The sequence below is a fragment of the Podarcis pityusensis genome (genome assembly GCF_964106645.2).
Source record: "Podarcis pityusensis genome assembly, chromosome: 18".
Classification (NCBI taxonomy): domain Eukaryota; kingdom Metazoa; phylum Chordata; class Lepidosauria; order Squamata; family Lacertidae; genus Podarcis; species Podarcis pityusensis.
The window spans coordinates 3,056,303-3,069,777 of record NC_138043.1 but is presented as its reverse complement, the minus strand read 5'-3'; the positions used below and the strand labels follow the sequence as shown (position 1 = coordinate 3,069,777).

At 50.7% G+C, this 13,475-nt stretch overlaps 2 protein-coding genes across 4 annotated transcripts in view; both read left to right on the top strand.

The window, feature by feature from the left end:
* Nucleotides 1-174: 174 nt before the first annotated feature.
* On the top strand, nt 175-5,666 carry MRPL54 (mitochondrial ribosomal protein L54). The gene is made up of 3 exons (XM_080989303.1): nt 175-321; nt 2,468-2,624; nt 5,428-5,666. Exons 1-3 carry the CDS (start codon nt 216-218, stop codon nt 5,558-5,560), a joined length of 396 nt encoding a protein of 131 aa, XP_080845429.1. The 5' UTR covers nt 175-215; the 3' UTR covers nt 5,561-5,666.
* A 1,872-nt stretch (nt 5,667-7,538) lies between these two features.
* Nucleotides 7,539-13,475, top strand: part of LOC308467522 (UPF0449 protein C19orf25) — a 6,410-nt gene continuing 473 nt past the window's right edge. The window contains exons 1-3 of one of the 3 annotated variants that reach the window (XM_080989316.1): nt 7,539-7,619; nt 11,453-11,615; nt 12,522-13,475. The exon at nt 12,522-13,475 is cut by the window's right edge and continues 473 nt beyond it. In XM_080989316.1, the coding sequence (XP_080845442.1) occupies nt 11,480-11,615; nt 12,522-12,718 (333 nt within the window). In that variant the 5' untranslated portion in view covers nt 7,539-7,619; nt 11,453-11,479 and the 3' untranslated portion in view covers nt 12,719-13,475. Of the gene's footprint in view, nt 7,620-8,631; nt 8,649-11,131; nt 11,349-11,452; nt 11,616-12,521 lie in introns of those variants that run through there. The other 2 variants (XM_080989318.1, XM_080989317.1) reach the window with 2 other exon arrangements.

The following is a 13,475-nucleotide window of genomic DNA, read 5'->3' as shown; positions in this document are numbered from 1 at the left end:
TTTGAAAATTCATAAAATGTTATCAGTAAAACAAGCCACATCATCAGGAGCAGGCGGTCCAACGCGATTGCATTCTGCGTTGCAAAAAAATTAAATAAATAAATGTTTTTTTTAAAAAAAAATTCAAAGAAGCGGACTACATTTCCCAGGATGCTCTCCGGCTCCCGCGCAGACTCCGTGCGCCTCCGCGGAGCCCGGGCAGCCTCTCCGCACTCATGGCTCTCTCCGGGTTGCAGCTGCGGGCCGTGCTCCGCCTCTCCCCGGCCCGCAGCGTCCTCTGGCCCGGCCCGGGGCTCCGCAACTACGCCAAGAAGGCCGGCGGTAAGCCAGGATCTCGGGGGGGGGGGCTTTGCAAAGGGAGGCTGGTTGGGCGAACTCTGCACATGGTCAGAGGGCCAATGCATTGCATTGTGTTGGCCAATTTGCAGGTAGACTGCACCGCGCTGTGGAGGTTCTGCTTCCTTCCTTCCTCCCTCCCTAAAAGGGAGGCTGGTTGGGGGAACTCTGCACATGGTCAGAGGGCCAATGCATTGCATTGGCCAATTTGCAGGTAGACTGCACTGCGCTGTGGAGGTTCTGCTTCCTTCCTTCCTTCCCCCCTAAAAGGGAGGCTGTTTGCGGGAACTCTGCACATGGTCAGAGGGCCAATGCATTGTATTGTATTGGGCAATTTGCAGGTAGACTGTAGACAATGTTGCAGGTAGACAATGCATTGCATTGTGTTGGCCAATTTGCAGGTAGACTGCACCGCACTGTGGAGGTTCTGCTTCCTTCCTTCCCCCCTAAAAGGGAGGCTGTTTCGGGGAACTCTGCACATGGTCAGAGGGCCAGTGCATTGTATTGTATTGGCCAATTTGCAGGTAGACTGTAGACAATGTTGCAGGTAGACAATGCATTGCATTGTATTGGCCCATTTGCAGGTAGACTGCACTGCGCTCATTTTGGGGCTAATTTTTGGACCCTCATTTCCATTTTTGGGCTAACGAAACACGGGCCGCAGTTGTTGCGTACATAAATAGCCTTTTTTGACACCTGGGAATTTCAGTCTGAATTATCCCCAACAGAAAGGACTCTGTTTTTTTGGGGGGGGGTGCTTTTAATCAATTTTTTTCCGATCCATTATGAATTTTCCCCCCAATACCCTTTTACAGGTCCACCACATATGATAGAATGTACCCCCAGTCTCACTGCATCTCCAGCACATATCCGATTCTGTCTTATACATCTTACTCAGAGTAAAATAAAGGTAAAGGTACCCCTGCCCGTACGGGCCAGTCTTGCCAGACTCTAGGGTTGTGCGCTCATCTCACTCTATAGGCCGGGAGCCAGCGCTGTCCGCAGACACTTCCGGGTCACGTGGCCAGCGTGACAAGCTGCATCTGGCGAGCCAGCGCAGCGCACGGAACGCCGTTTACCTTCCCGCTAGTAAGCGGCCCCTATTTACCGTATTTTTTGCACCATAACACTCACTTTTTTCCTCCTAGAAAGTAAGGGGAAATGTCTGTGCGTGTTATGGAGCGAATGCCTACGGATGGCGGGGGGATCTGCTGCAGTCGTGAGCAGAGGATCCATGGTTCCCCTTCCTTCCCTCCTCCGTGGCTCGCTTTGAAACAGCAAAGCGGGAGAAGAGCCGCTGAGTGGGGAGGAGAGAGGGACAGAGAGCCTGCTTGCTTTAAAGGAGCAAAGCGGGAGAGGAGAGGAGCCTTCTCCTCTTATACCCCTCTTCTGCATTATTAACAGCATCCTTCTCCACCCACCCCACGCGTGTTCCTTGTCCCTTGAGTGCTTTTCCTTCCCTCCCCACTTAAAATGTGGTTACAAAGCACAGATCCACATGGATCCTCAGGATTTTTGCATTGGGCTACCCCAAACTCACCGTCAAATCACATGTCTGTGGCCACAGCATGAACCACAAAAATCATACATCCGCTGTTTCATTTAGAATATTTTTTTTGTTTGTTTTCCTTCTCTAAAAACTATGTGCGTGTTATGGTTGGGTGCGTGTTATAGAGCGAAAAATACGGTATCTACTTGCACCCGGGGGTGCTTTCAAACTGCTAGGTTGGCAGGCGCTGGGACCGAACGACGGGAGCGCACCCCGCCGCGGGGATTCGAACCGCTGACCATGCGATCGGCAGGTCCTAGGCGCTGAGGTATTACCCACAGCGCCACCCGCGTCCCTTACTCAGAGTAAAATACCAATGTGTAAATCATTTTCAGGTGGTTCTCCTTCAAGGAATAACATGCTGTAGACTTCAGATTGCTCTTCCAGAGTTTCCTCCAGAGAGTAAAATCTATATTATGTCCTATATCTATTGCCCAGTGTATCATAGAGTTCTTTTGTTTCCCAACCAATTTTAGGACCTGCTTCTCTGCTCCCTTCCCAGCAACCTCAAGGACAATGGAGGCAACATTTCCCCCCCAGTTCATTATGGATCATTTCACTTCTCTTTCTGTTTTCATCCAGGTGTAAAGTTCAGAGGGAAAGGCCCCACCAAAGAAGACATGAAGGGTCCCGAAGTCTGCAAAGACGCCGCGATCCTCACCACCCACGCCGTGGGGGTCAACATCTACAAGGAAGGCCCGGAAGTAGCTTTGAAGCCGGACTCGGAATATCCGGAATGGTGAGTTTGCGGCAGACGAAGAGCCAACCTTCTGTAGAAATTTAGACATTTGTTTTTTTTAAATTAACAAATCAAGTTTCTAGTCCACAGGATGTGTGCAATGAGATAGAGATTCGGGGGACAGTGCGTTGAGGAACCTCAGGTTCCCGTTTTGAATCAGAAGAACAACTTTTTCGGAAAGGTCTCTGCCCCCCCACCCCCATGCCCGAAATATATCCAGTAGCCAAAAATACTTTTAACTTGAATCCATAGCATAGAAGTAAGGGTTTTGAATCAATAGTCAAATAGTGGATCTTATTCTGATTGCCCCAGCGAAAAACCTTGCCACCTTTGCCGTCACCTGCCCATCTGGATCTGTCAAGAGAAAGGACACTGGGGCAGGGGCTGGGCGACCCAGAATGGACGATAAAAGAGGGGTGATAATCTCATTCCTCAAGTCTTTATCAAGAGGGCAAGCCAGAAGGGCATGTGCCACCGATTTGGGACTGCCGTCTCCGCAGGGATGTTTGTCGTGTGGAATCTGTTGGAATCGTCCCTCAAGAACAGCTGAGGGCAAGACACTTAATCTCGCGAGAGTCAAAGCGCGTCTGTATTATAGAATTGCTAGGTGATACAGATAGGGTGCTGGAGAGTCGAAATGGGAAGGTGGAAAACAGTCATGCCATGGGCAAAATTTCCTTATTGTGGCCAAGTTGTTCTGACGCTCAATATCATTTAAAGGCTCAATATCCCTTTACCCTTTAAAAGGACCCCTGACCATTAGGCCCAGTGGTGGCCGACTCTGGGGTTGCGGCGCTCATCTCGCTTTACTGGCCGAGGGGAGCCGGCATACAGCTTCCGGGTCATGTGGCCAGCAGGACTAAGCCGCTTCTGGTGAACCAGAGCAGCGCACGGAAACGCCGTTTACCTTCCCCTGGAGCGGTACCTATTTATCTACTTGCACTTTGACGTGCTTTCGAACTGCTAGGTTGGCAGGAGCAGGGACCGAGCAACGGGAGCTCACCCCGTCATTGCGGGGATTCGAACCGCCCACCTTCTGATTGGCAAGTCCTAGGCTCTGTGGTTTAACCCTCCAATATCATTTAGGCGCTGACAAATTAGACTGTTTGCTTTACTAAAACCCAAAGTGAGTAACTGTTGTGGGGATAAACCACAACAGTGAAGTTTTTGATGGACAATTTCAGTCCAGGTGCTTTTGGGATCTTGCAGACTAGGGATATTAGACTGGGGGGATTTGAGTTTAGGCAAAGCCAATAGTTAAGTGTCCTGCGCCAGATTCGTCATTCTGCCGAGGGAAGATTAGCCTCGAGGTGCAATGATGCTCTCTCGACCGTCACCCCAGGCTGGCTCTCGCAATTCCTTCTCCCACTTTCTCGGCTCACCCCATCACTTTTCCCTTTGTTAACGGAAAAAATCTGAGGGCTCCCTTGGACAAAAACAAAGACACCAACCAGGATAACTTGGAGCGAAACAGCAGCCTGTAGGCTTGGCCTTTATTGATCTGTTGCAACAGGGTGCTCCCCTCACCTGCAGGAGAGAGGAGGGACCCAGAAAAATGGCATGCAAGACCTTATAAAGACTTTTGAAATTGCCACCCTGTAGATCAAGGGACCCGGGTGGCGCTGTGGGTAAAACCTCAGCGCCTAGGATTTGCCGATCGTCAGGTCGGCGGTTCGAATCCCCGCGGCAGGGCGCGCTCCTGTCGTTCGGTCCCAGCGCCTGCCAACCTAGCAGTTCGAAAGCACCCCCGGGTGCAAGTAGATAAATAGGGACCGCTTACTAGCGGGAAGGTAAACGGCGTTCCGTGTGCTGCGCTGGCTCGCCAGATGCAGCTTGTCACGCTGGCCACGTGACCCGGAAGTGTCTCCGGACAGCGCTGGCCCCCGGCCTCTTAAGTGAGATGGGCGCATAACCCTAGAGTCAGACACGACTGGCCCGTACGGGCAGGGGTACCTTTACCTTTACCTTTAGATCAAGACCACCCCCAGAAACATCATACCTACATCACAGAAGGGGTTTAACCTAAGACCACCCCTCAGGTACATCATACATACATCACAGAAAAGGCGGTCTACAACAGAAATTTGAAGGTTGTTTTTCTCCTGTTGTTGTTTATCTCCTGTCTGGCAGGTTACTTGATTGGATTGCCTGGGGAGCCTGGCCAGTCTTTTGTAGTGATAAATACTTAGTTCCTGGGCCAGGTCACAGGCTCACACCCTATTCAAACACAGACATACCCTTAAGACAGGATTTGTGAGGAAAGAGACAATGGGAGGTTTCCCACTTTGACCTTGCAGAGAAAACATTTGCTCAGTTTAGGAATCAAAATGGCTCCAGGTCGGTCTTCCTGTGCTGATCTATGTACCGTATTTTTCGCTCTATAACACGCACCGGACCATAACATGCACGTAATTTTTAGAGGAGGAAAACAAGAAAAAAAATATTCTAAACGAAATAGTGGATATATGATTTTTGTGGTTCATGCTGTGGCCACAGACATGTGATCTGACAGTGAGTTTGGAGTAGCCCAATGCAAAAATCCTGAGGATCCATGTGGATCCATGCTTTGTAACCACGGGGGAGGGAAGGAAGGGGAACCATGGAACCTCTGCTCACGACTGCAGCAGATCCCCCCCCGCCACCCGCAGGCATTCGCTCCATAACACGCACAGACATTTCCCCTTACTTTCTAGGAGGAAAAAAGTGAGTGTTATGGTGCAAAAAATACGGTACGTGCTTGGTTGGTACGCTTATGAACATTGCCATATATCTAAGACCTCAAAATTCCTATCACACCTTCCAGGCTTTTCCAGATGCATCTCGGGCCCCCCAAGAAGCTGGAGGAGCTGGACCCGGAGACCCACGAATATTGGCGGAAGCTGCGGAAGCTGAACATTTGGCAGGAAAACAAACTCAAGAAAGTCCGGTCGTTTTGATGCAGAGAGCTGTGAAAGCGGCGGTTGGTTGCTGGGAAAGGACCTTGTTTTCTAGTTTTATGTCTCCCTTTGGTGTAAAAGTTGGCCAATAAAAACCTCAACCCTGCAGGGTAGTCCCTATGATCTTCCTCTTCTTCTTTTAAATTATTTTATTGCATTTTTTAGAAACCACAGAAACGTCCAGAAATGTCCATTACGTCCAGATATCCATAAATAAAAGAAATGATACATAGAAAAAGAGAGAAATAAAGATATAAAAAGACAAAAAAGAATTTGTCAAATACAAATATACCAAGTTAATCAAAGGATATAAACATTAATTTAAATATTAATTTAAATACGCATTTTCATTCCTTCTTTTTCTTTCTTTCTTTACGGTTTTTTTCTTTCTGCTCCGGAAAACTAGTTTGAATCCCTCCTATACTAATTGACTTCCCTCATATCTCTTTGCGGCTTCAACACTTCTCTTACATAACAAGTATTCTGTGTTCATTTATTGAAATCAGTCCCCCCCCCCCCGCATTTTGTCTGTGAAATTATTCGTAAGCGCAATCAAGTACTACTTACGAAACCTAATCTTTTCAGATATTTTTTTAAGCAATCCCATTCCTCTTTTTACCTTATCACCTGAGTGTTCTCTTATTAATTCTGTCATTTTGGCCATATTAAGGTACTCTCATAACTTTAGTTGCCGCTCATCTTTTGTAGGTATTCAATCACTCTTCCAGTATTTTGCTGTTAGCATTCTGGCTGCTGCTGTCGCGTAAAGAAACACTATTTTATTTTCATTTGGGATGCTAATCGTCAGAATGCCTAAAGTCCCTGGGCTTTTTTAGGAAATTCGCTCAAAGAATCATCGCTTTCGACATGGGTTTCCCCAGACATTTCAAACATGTCAATCAAATATACAGAATACAGTGGTACCTCGCAAGACGAATGCCTCGCAAGACGGAAAACTCGCAAAACGAAAGGGTTTTTGGTTTTTTGAGTTGCTTCGCAAGACGATTTTCCCTATGGGCTTGCTTCGCAAGACGGAAACGTCTTGCAAGTTTGTTTCCTTTTTCTTTAAACCGTTAATACAGTTGCGACTTGACTTCGAGGAGCAACTCATAGCACGCGGTGTGGTAGCCTTTTTTGAGGTTTTTGAAGACTTTGGTGATTTTTGAAGCTTTTCCAAAACTTTTCCGACACCGTGCTTCGCAAGACGGAAAAAACCGCAAGACGAAAAAACTCGCGGAACGAATTAATTTCGTCTTGCGAGGCACCACTGTACACAGATATACATCCAATATATTTCACATACAGTTGCCTCAAAAATGATCCAAACTTATCCCCCCTTTGCGAATCAGAAACAGTTTCTACGCAAATGCAATTCTGGTTCTAAACGCAGCATAAGGGGTCTCTATAGTATAGCGTATAGTGTATAGTATAGTGTATTTTATAGTATAGTATAGTGTATTTTAAAATGGGGTTTCAGAGTTTTTTAGGGGTTTTTGAATGTTTTATGTAGTTTTTCAATTTCATTGTTCTGTATGGGTCAATGACAATAAAGATATCGTATATCGTATCGTATATCAGGTTTATTATCGAAATGCGCAGACTTCCAGCTGTCTGCAAGGAGCCAAGTTGCATTTTCAGCTGAATTTGGGGAGAAACCACTTGCATTTTGATAATAAACCCGATTTGCCATAGATCATTCTTGATGGCGACTGTAGAATAGCAACGTTCTCATTTGGTCTCGCCGTTCCGCCGCGAGACCTACCCCTCTACCCTTTTCTCCCCTTTCCTAGCTCTACGCACCCGTCCGCAGCTCGCCCGCCTTGGCAACAGAGGAAGGCGATGCGGAGGCCATAGAGACGCGCGCCGGAGGACTAGAGCGCCGCTCTTCGCCGGCGCTTCCCTCCATAGAAAAACCAACCCAACCACCGGAAGTGAGGCGGCGGAGGCCGGAAAGCGGAAGTCGCTGCCCTCCCCAGGAGGAAGTGGGCGGGGCCCAAAGGAGGGGCGGGGCCAGGAGGGAGGGATTCAGGTGAGGAGGAGGAGGAGGGAGGAAGAGCAGGTGAGGAAGGAAGGGGGGCTACCTGGGGGGAGGGGGAGGGTTTTTTGGGGGGGTTAACCTGGGGGGGTCCCCCCCTTTGTGGACTTGTGGGGGGGGGGAAGAAAGAGGAAGGAAATGGGTCCTATTTTGGGGGGGTATAATATGGTTTTTTGGGGGGGGCGCAAATATGTGGGGGGGCCTTAAATTATGTGGGGTGGGGGCTTTTGACTTGGGGGGCAGAGAAGGGATGAGGAAAATGGGTCCTACTTGGGGGGGAAGAGGTAAGTGGGTGTTTTTTTTATGGGGGGAGGCACAAATGTGGGAGTGGTTTTTTGGGGGGGGCAGGAACTATTATGGTTATTTGGGGGGGGGACTCGTCTTGGGTGGGGGGTGGGCGACGTGTCAAGTGCCCCCAAAGGGCTACAGGGGGAGAAAATTGGTGTTTATTGGGGGGGGGAGAGACAGGATAGGCAGAAAGCTTTTATTTCCCGTGGGGGGGGGACTTTTGTGATTGCTGCAAATGGTTAGATAACATGGGGGGGTGATAAAAGGAGTGAAACCCAGGGGAAGGCTGCTATGGGGTGGAATATTGGGGTTTTTTTGTGGGCGGGGGGAGCAGGACGAAATGAACAAGGGTGCTATTATTATTATGGGAGGTGGAGATGCAGAAAGAGCCCAGATGATGAAGGGAATTGGGGGGGGGTGTGTAAAAGAAGGGTGCAGGTGGGACAATGGAGGAAGAGATCTGTTTGAAGGAACGAGAGTGGGAAACTAATAGGGCCAGGTGTGAGTTTGTTTGGGGTTTTTTTTTGGGGGGGGGGAAACGCTGAATAAGCTGCAATAGACGTTCCTTGAGAGGCTTAGAGACGGGAGGCGGCGTGTGTGACAGCGCCTAGGTGGGGTGACTTGTGTGTATTGGGGGGGAAGTGGGAGGAATCTGGGGAGAGGGGGAAGAGAAACTTGGAGTGGGGGGGGGAATTAGGTACAGAGAAAACCGGGAGGTGGGGGGTTGGCGTGGAAGCAGGAAAGGTCTTGATGGAGATGGGAGAGGTGAGATGTCATAATCAGGGCTGGGTGGTGAAAATTGAGGGGTTTTTTTGTGGCGGGGGGAGTGTAAAGAACAGGAAAAATAGCCCCCTGGGGTGTGTGAAGAAAAGCAATGTTGGTTAGGGGGGCGGTTTTAGTGATGGGGGGGACACGGACGGACCAGAAAGGAGTCTTGCTTTGCGAAGGACAGAAAATAGAGGCTGCAGTTTTAGCCAGAGCTGGAAATTGCAGAAAGGGTGGTGGGTGTGGTATCTGCAGAACCGTTATATTCTCTCTTCTTTTTCTTCCATATATATATCCCTGATCTCCCCCCCCACCCTGCACGCGTCTTGCATCCAGCCCCTTCTTCGCACAGACACTGCAGAGCTTTGACTGAATGTTCTCGAAATCGGATGAATGGGCTGTCCTTTCTAACCATCCTGGGGGGAGGGTGTGGGGAACCGGAGAATTTTTTGGAAAGAAAAGAAGATAGGATTTATCCGTACAACTGTCCTCTCCTTCCTTCCTCCCCCCCCCACCCCGAGAAAATCCCTTTCCACCCAAAATATAGCAGCAGACACAAACACACACCCACACCCATCATGAATCCACAAATTTAATTCAACTGCGGTTCTGCGGAAGGATTATTAGGGCAGCGCACGGTGGATTTGCATGCTGAGAGGCTGGTCAGAGAGAAGGCAGGGACTGAGAGGAAAGGATTTGCGGCGGGGCGGGGGGCAGGTTATGGGGAGAAGGTTTGCCAGAGTGAGGATGGGGGGGGGGGGAGAGATTTGGCAATTTGGTCCAGCTGTTTACCCACCACGCCGATAAAGGGGAAAGTTAAGATTCCTTCCAGTTTTTGCCTGGCATTGAAATAAGACCACTGCAGGAAATACTTCCTTTGGCTTGATTTTTCTGGAAACTCTGGTTGACCAGTGCAAATTTTGTTGTTTTAATTAAGTGAGGGGGTTATCCGAGTCAGACTGTCAGCACTGAATGGCAGCGAGAGTCTTCACGGCTTCAGGAAAGGGGTCTTTTCCCCTCCGACCTTGAGATGCCATGGGATTGGGGGGTGGTTAAACCTGCGACTTTCTGCATGCAAAACCGATGCTACACACTTTCATTTATTTGATTTTTTTAAAAAGTAAGATTCCAGTCCTCATGGGGCTCCGAATCAGGCGATGGTTTAAATGGGAAGCTGAATCAGATGGTTGATCCTTCTGGCTTGTCTTACACTGACTGGCAGCCGCCCTCCAGCCTTAACCTGGAAATCCCGGGCTGGGATTGAATCTGGGACTTTGCAGAAGCTCTGCCCCCTGAGCTGTCGCCCTTCTAAAAATGAAATAAAAATAAAAAGAAGCTGGGACAGCTCAGTCGGCAGAGCACCAGACTCTGAATTTCAGGGTTCTGGGTTCAAGACGGGCAGAAGATTCCTGCATTGCAGGGGGTTGGTCTAGATGACCCAGGGGGTCCCTCCGAACTCTATGATTCTGTGACTCGGCAGCTCCTGTTCAAATGAGCCCTGTTCTATGGTCCTCAATAAAATAAGACTATGGAAAGCAGAGAAGAGGCCTTCCCCTCCATCTGGAAATAAATTACCGGGAGTTGCAGCCCCCAGTTGCTTTAGATTAAATTTGCATTTGATCCAACAATGCCGGGCGACAAAATATCTTTAGATCAGGAATCGGTGGCGCTGTAAATATTGCAGGGCTATGACTCCCATTGGCTGATTGGCTGATGGTGGTGATACAGTGGCACCTCGGGTTACAGATGCTTCATGTTATGGACGCTTCAGGTTACAGACTCCGCTAACCCAGAAATAGTACCTCGGGTTAAGAACTTTGCTTCAGGATGAGAACAGAAATCGTGCTCTGGCGGCGGGGCAGCAGCGGGAGGTCCTATTAGCTAAAGTGGTGCTTCAGGTTAAGAACGGACCTTCGGAACGAATTAAGTTCTTAACCAGAGGTACCACTGTATCAGACTTTTAGAAGACATCTGAAGGCAGCCCTGTTTAGGGAAGTTTTTGATGTTTGATGTTTTATCGTGTCTTTAATACAGTGGTACCTCGGGTTAAGTACTTAATTTGTTCCGGAGGTCCGTTCTTAACCTGAAACTGTTCTTAACCTGAAGCACCACTTTAGCTAATGGGGACTCCTGCTGCTGCCGCGCCGCCAGAGCACGATTTCTGTTCTCATCCTGAAGCAAAGTTCTTAACCTGAAGCACTATTTCTGGGTTAGCAGAGTCTGTAACTTGAAGCGTATGTAACCTGAGGTACCACTGTATATTAGTTGTCAACAGCAAGTGGACTGCCAAGCCAAGTCTCAAGTCTCAATGTACCTTGGGTTACAGACGCTTCAGGTTACAAACTCAGCTAACCAGGAAGTGGTTGCTCCAGGTTAAGAACTTTGCTTCAGGATTAGAACAGAAATCGTGCTCTGGCAGCGTGGCAGCAGCAGGAGGCCCCGTTCGCGAAAGTGCGCCTCAGGTTAAGAACCGTTTCAGGTTAAGAACGGACCGCTGGAACGAATTAAGTTCTTAACCCAAGGTACCACTGTATTCTGTTGGGAGCCGCCCAGAGTGGCTGGGGAAACCCAGCCAGATGGGCGGGGTGTAAATAATAAATTATTGTTGTGTGCACTGGCTGGCACACCAGGGCTTCAAGTGGGCAAGCCACGGATTGAGCCTTGGAGCCTTCCGCACCCAAAGCAACAGGCGCTCTACCGGTGAGCTACGGCCTTGCTCCGAACGACACCCTGGGATCCCCTGGGACCCTCGTCTCTCTCCAAGCGCCCCCTCTGATCCCCACCCCTCCTTTCTCTCCCTCCAGTGCCCCGCCGGCATCTGTTTCTGAGCAATGACCTCCAAGGCCAAGAAGCGAGTGGTGCTGCCCACCCGCCCAGACCCCCCCAGCACGGAGCAGATTCTCGAAGATGTGCAGCGCGCCCAGCCCAACGACCCCGTCTTCGTCCTCCTGGCCGAGCCCAGCGAAGGTAACCGGAGCCCCCTTTCCCCACGGGGCTCATTCACGTGCCTTGCCTCCCAGAACCAAGAGAGGCATGCAGCGGGAGGAGCAAAGGCAAGACACCCAGGCTCAGTCTCAGATTGCTTTGGGGGAAACCCTGGAGAGGAGGAGATTTCCCGGCTCCGGCGGGAAGGTAAACGGCGTTTCCATGCGCTGCTCTGGTTCGCCAGAAGCGGCTTAGTCCTGCTGGCCACCTGACCCGGAAGCTGTACGCCGGCTCCCTCGGCCAATAAAGCGAGATGAGCGCCGCAACCCCAGAGTCGGCCACCACTGGACCTAACGGTCAGGGGTCCCTTTACCTTTACCTTTAGGTCTAAACCACACAGCCTAGGACTTGCCGATCAGAAGGTCGGCGGTTCGAATCCCCGTGACGGGGTGAGCTCCTGTTGCTCGGTCCCAGCTCCTGCCCACCTAGCAGTTCGAAAGCACGTCAAAGTGCAAATAGATAAAATAGGTACCGCTCCGGCAGAAAGGTAAACGGCATTTCCATGTGCTGCTCTGGTTCACCAGAAGCGGCTTAGTCCTGCTGGCCACATGATCCGGAAGCTGTACGCCGGCTCCCTTGTCCAATAAAGCGAGATGAGCGCCGCAACCCCAGAGTCAGTCACGTCTGGACCTAATGGTTAGGGGTCCCTTTACCTTTACCTTTTATAGCAATAATAATTGTAGTCACAGCCATGCTGATGATGTTATTATTGTTGATGGCTCAGTCAGTAGAGCGTGTGACTCTTAATCCCAGGGTTGTGGATTCGAGTCCCGTACAAGAAATCCGCCTTCTCCTTTTTGTTTTAAAAATCATTGATTTTCATCCGCCCTGGAAAAGCACGCCTCCATTGTTTTATCTATCTCTCTCCCCCCCTCCGCCTGCGCTCAGATTTGCCCTCCCCAACCAAGAATGAAGACCCTGAGGCCAAGCGCGAGCGCCTCTACCGGCTGACCCAGTCGTATGTGGAGATGAACCACCGCCTCCAGATGGCCTGCAGCCTGCTCAAGGAGAAATGCGAGGAGCTCAAGCTGGCCGGAGCGACTCTAGAGCAGGGGATCTTGGAGATGAAGCAGAGAGCCTTGTGAGATGACACCCGCTCCGGGAGGCGGGCCAGCGACCAAGCGCCCCGAGCGGCCGGCCCGTATCGTGCCTCCGCTGCGAGCGGCGGCTCCAGCATGCATAAGCTACACCACTCAAACACTGTCTGTGTGCTCGGTCTTGTGAATGTGTGCCAAAGCAGTTGCCCTGTTCCACGCCGCCTTGACGACGGCGTGGTTTGCCTCCCCAGATTTCATGACATCCGCTCTCCCTTCCGGGGCCTTGTTTCATTTCGTCCGCACAGACTTAAGGCAAGCTGTTACCGTCGGGCGCTCTCCCTTCTAAGCTGGGACAGGTGGACTTTTGAGGGTAGGGGCTGGGCGAACAGGGAGGGTTAGCCCGCTTTTATTTTTGCCGTTTTTCTTCGTTCCCCGCATTTTTGCGTCACTTCGGCCATGACAACCCCCTTGCCCCGTTACGACTTCTCCCTCTGGTACTGCCTGGATGACGACGCCGTCGCCACCGCCATCTGCCAGCTCCTGGCAGAGCACGGCTTCCGAGGGTACGTTGAGCACCAGGACCACGTGGCGGGGCGGCCGGAGCTCTCCGCGGTGGGCGAGGTCATCCAGGCGAGCCGCGTGGCCATCCTCCTCCTGACGCCCCGCTCGGTGGCCGACCCCTGGTGCCGGCGGGTGGCCGAGTGGAACCTCGACCACGCAGTGCACCGGGAGGGGGCGAAGGTCATCCCCGTCTACATGGGCGTCTCACGGGAGGAAACTTCCCCTGCGCTGAGGCACCTTAACG

Coding starts and splice junctions, on each gene's coding strand:
- MRPL54 (XM_080989303.1), top strand. CDS start 216: ATGGCTCTCTCCGGGTTGCAGCTGCGGGCCGTGCTCCGCCTCTCCCCG. Junction 322..2,467: donor CTACGCCAAGAAGGCCGGCG/GTAAGCCAGGAT, acceptor GTTTTCATCCAG/GTGTAAAGTTCAGAGGGAAA. Junction 2,625..5,427: donor GACTCGGAATATCCGGAATG/GTGAGTTTGCGG, acceptor CACACCTTCCAG/GCTTTTCCAGATGCATCTCG.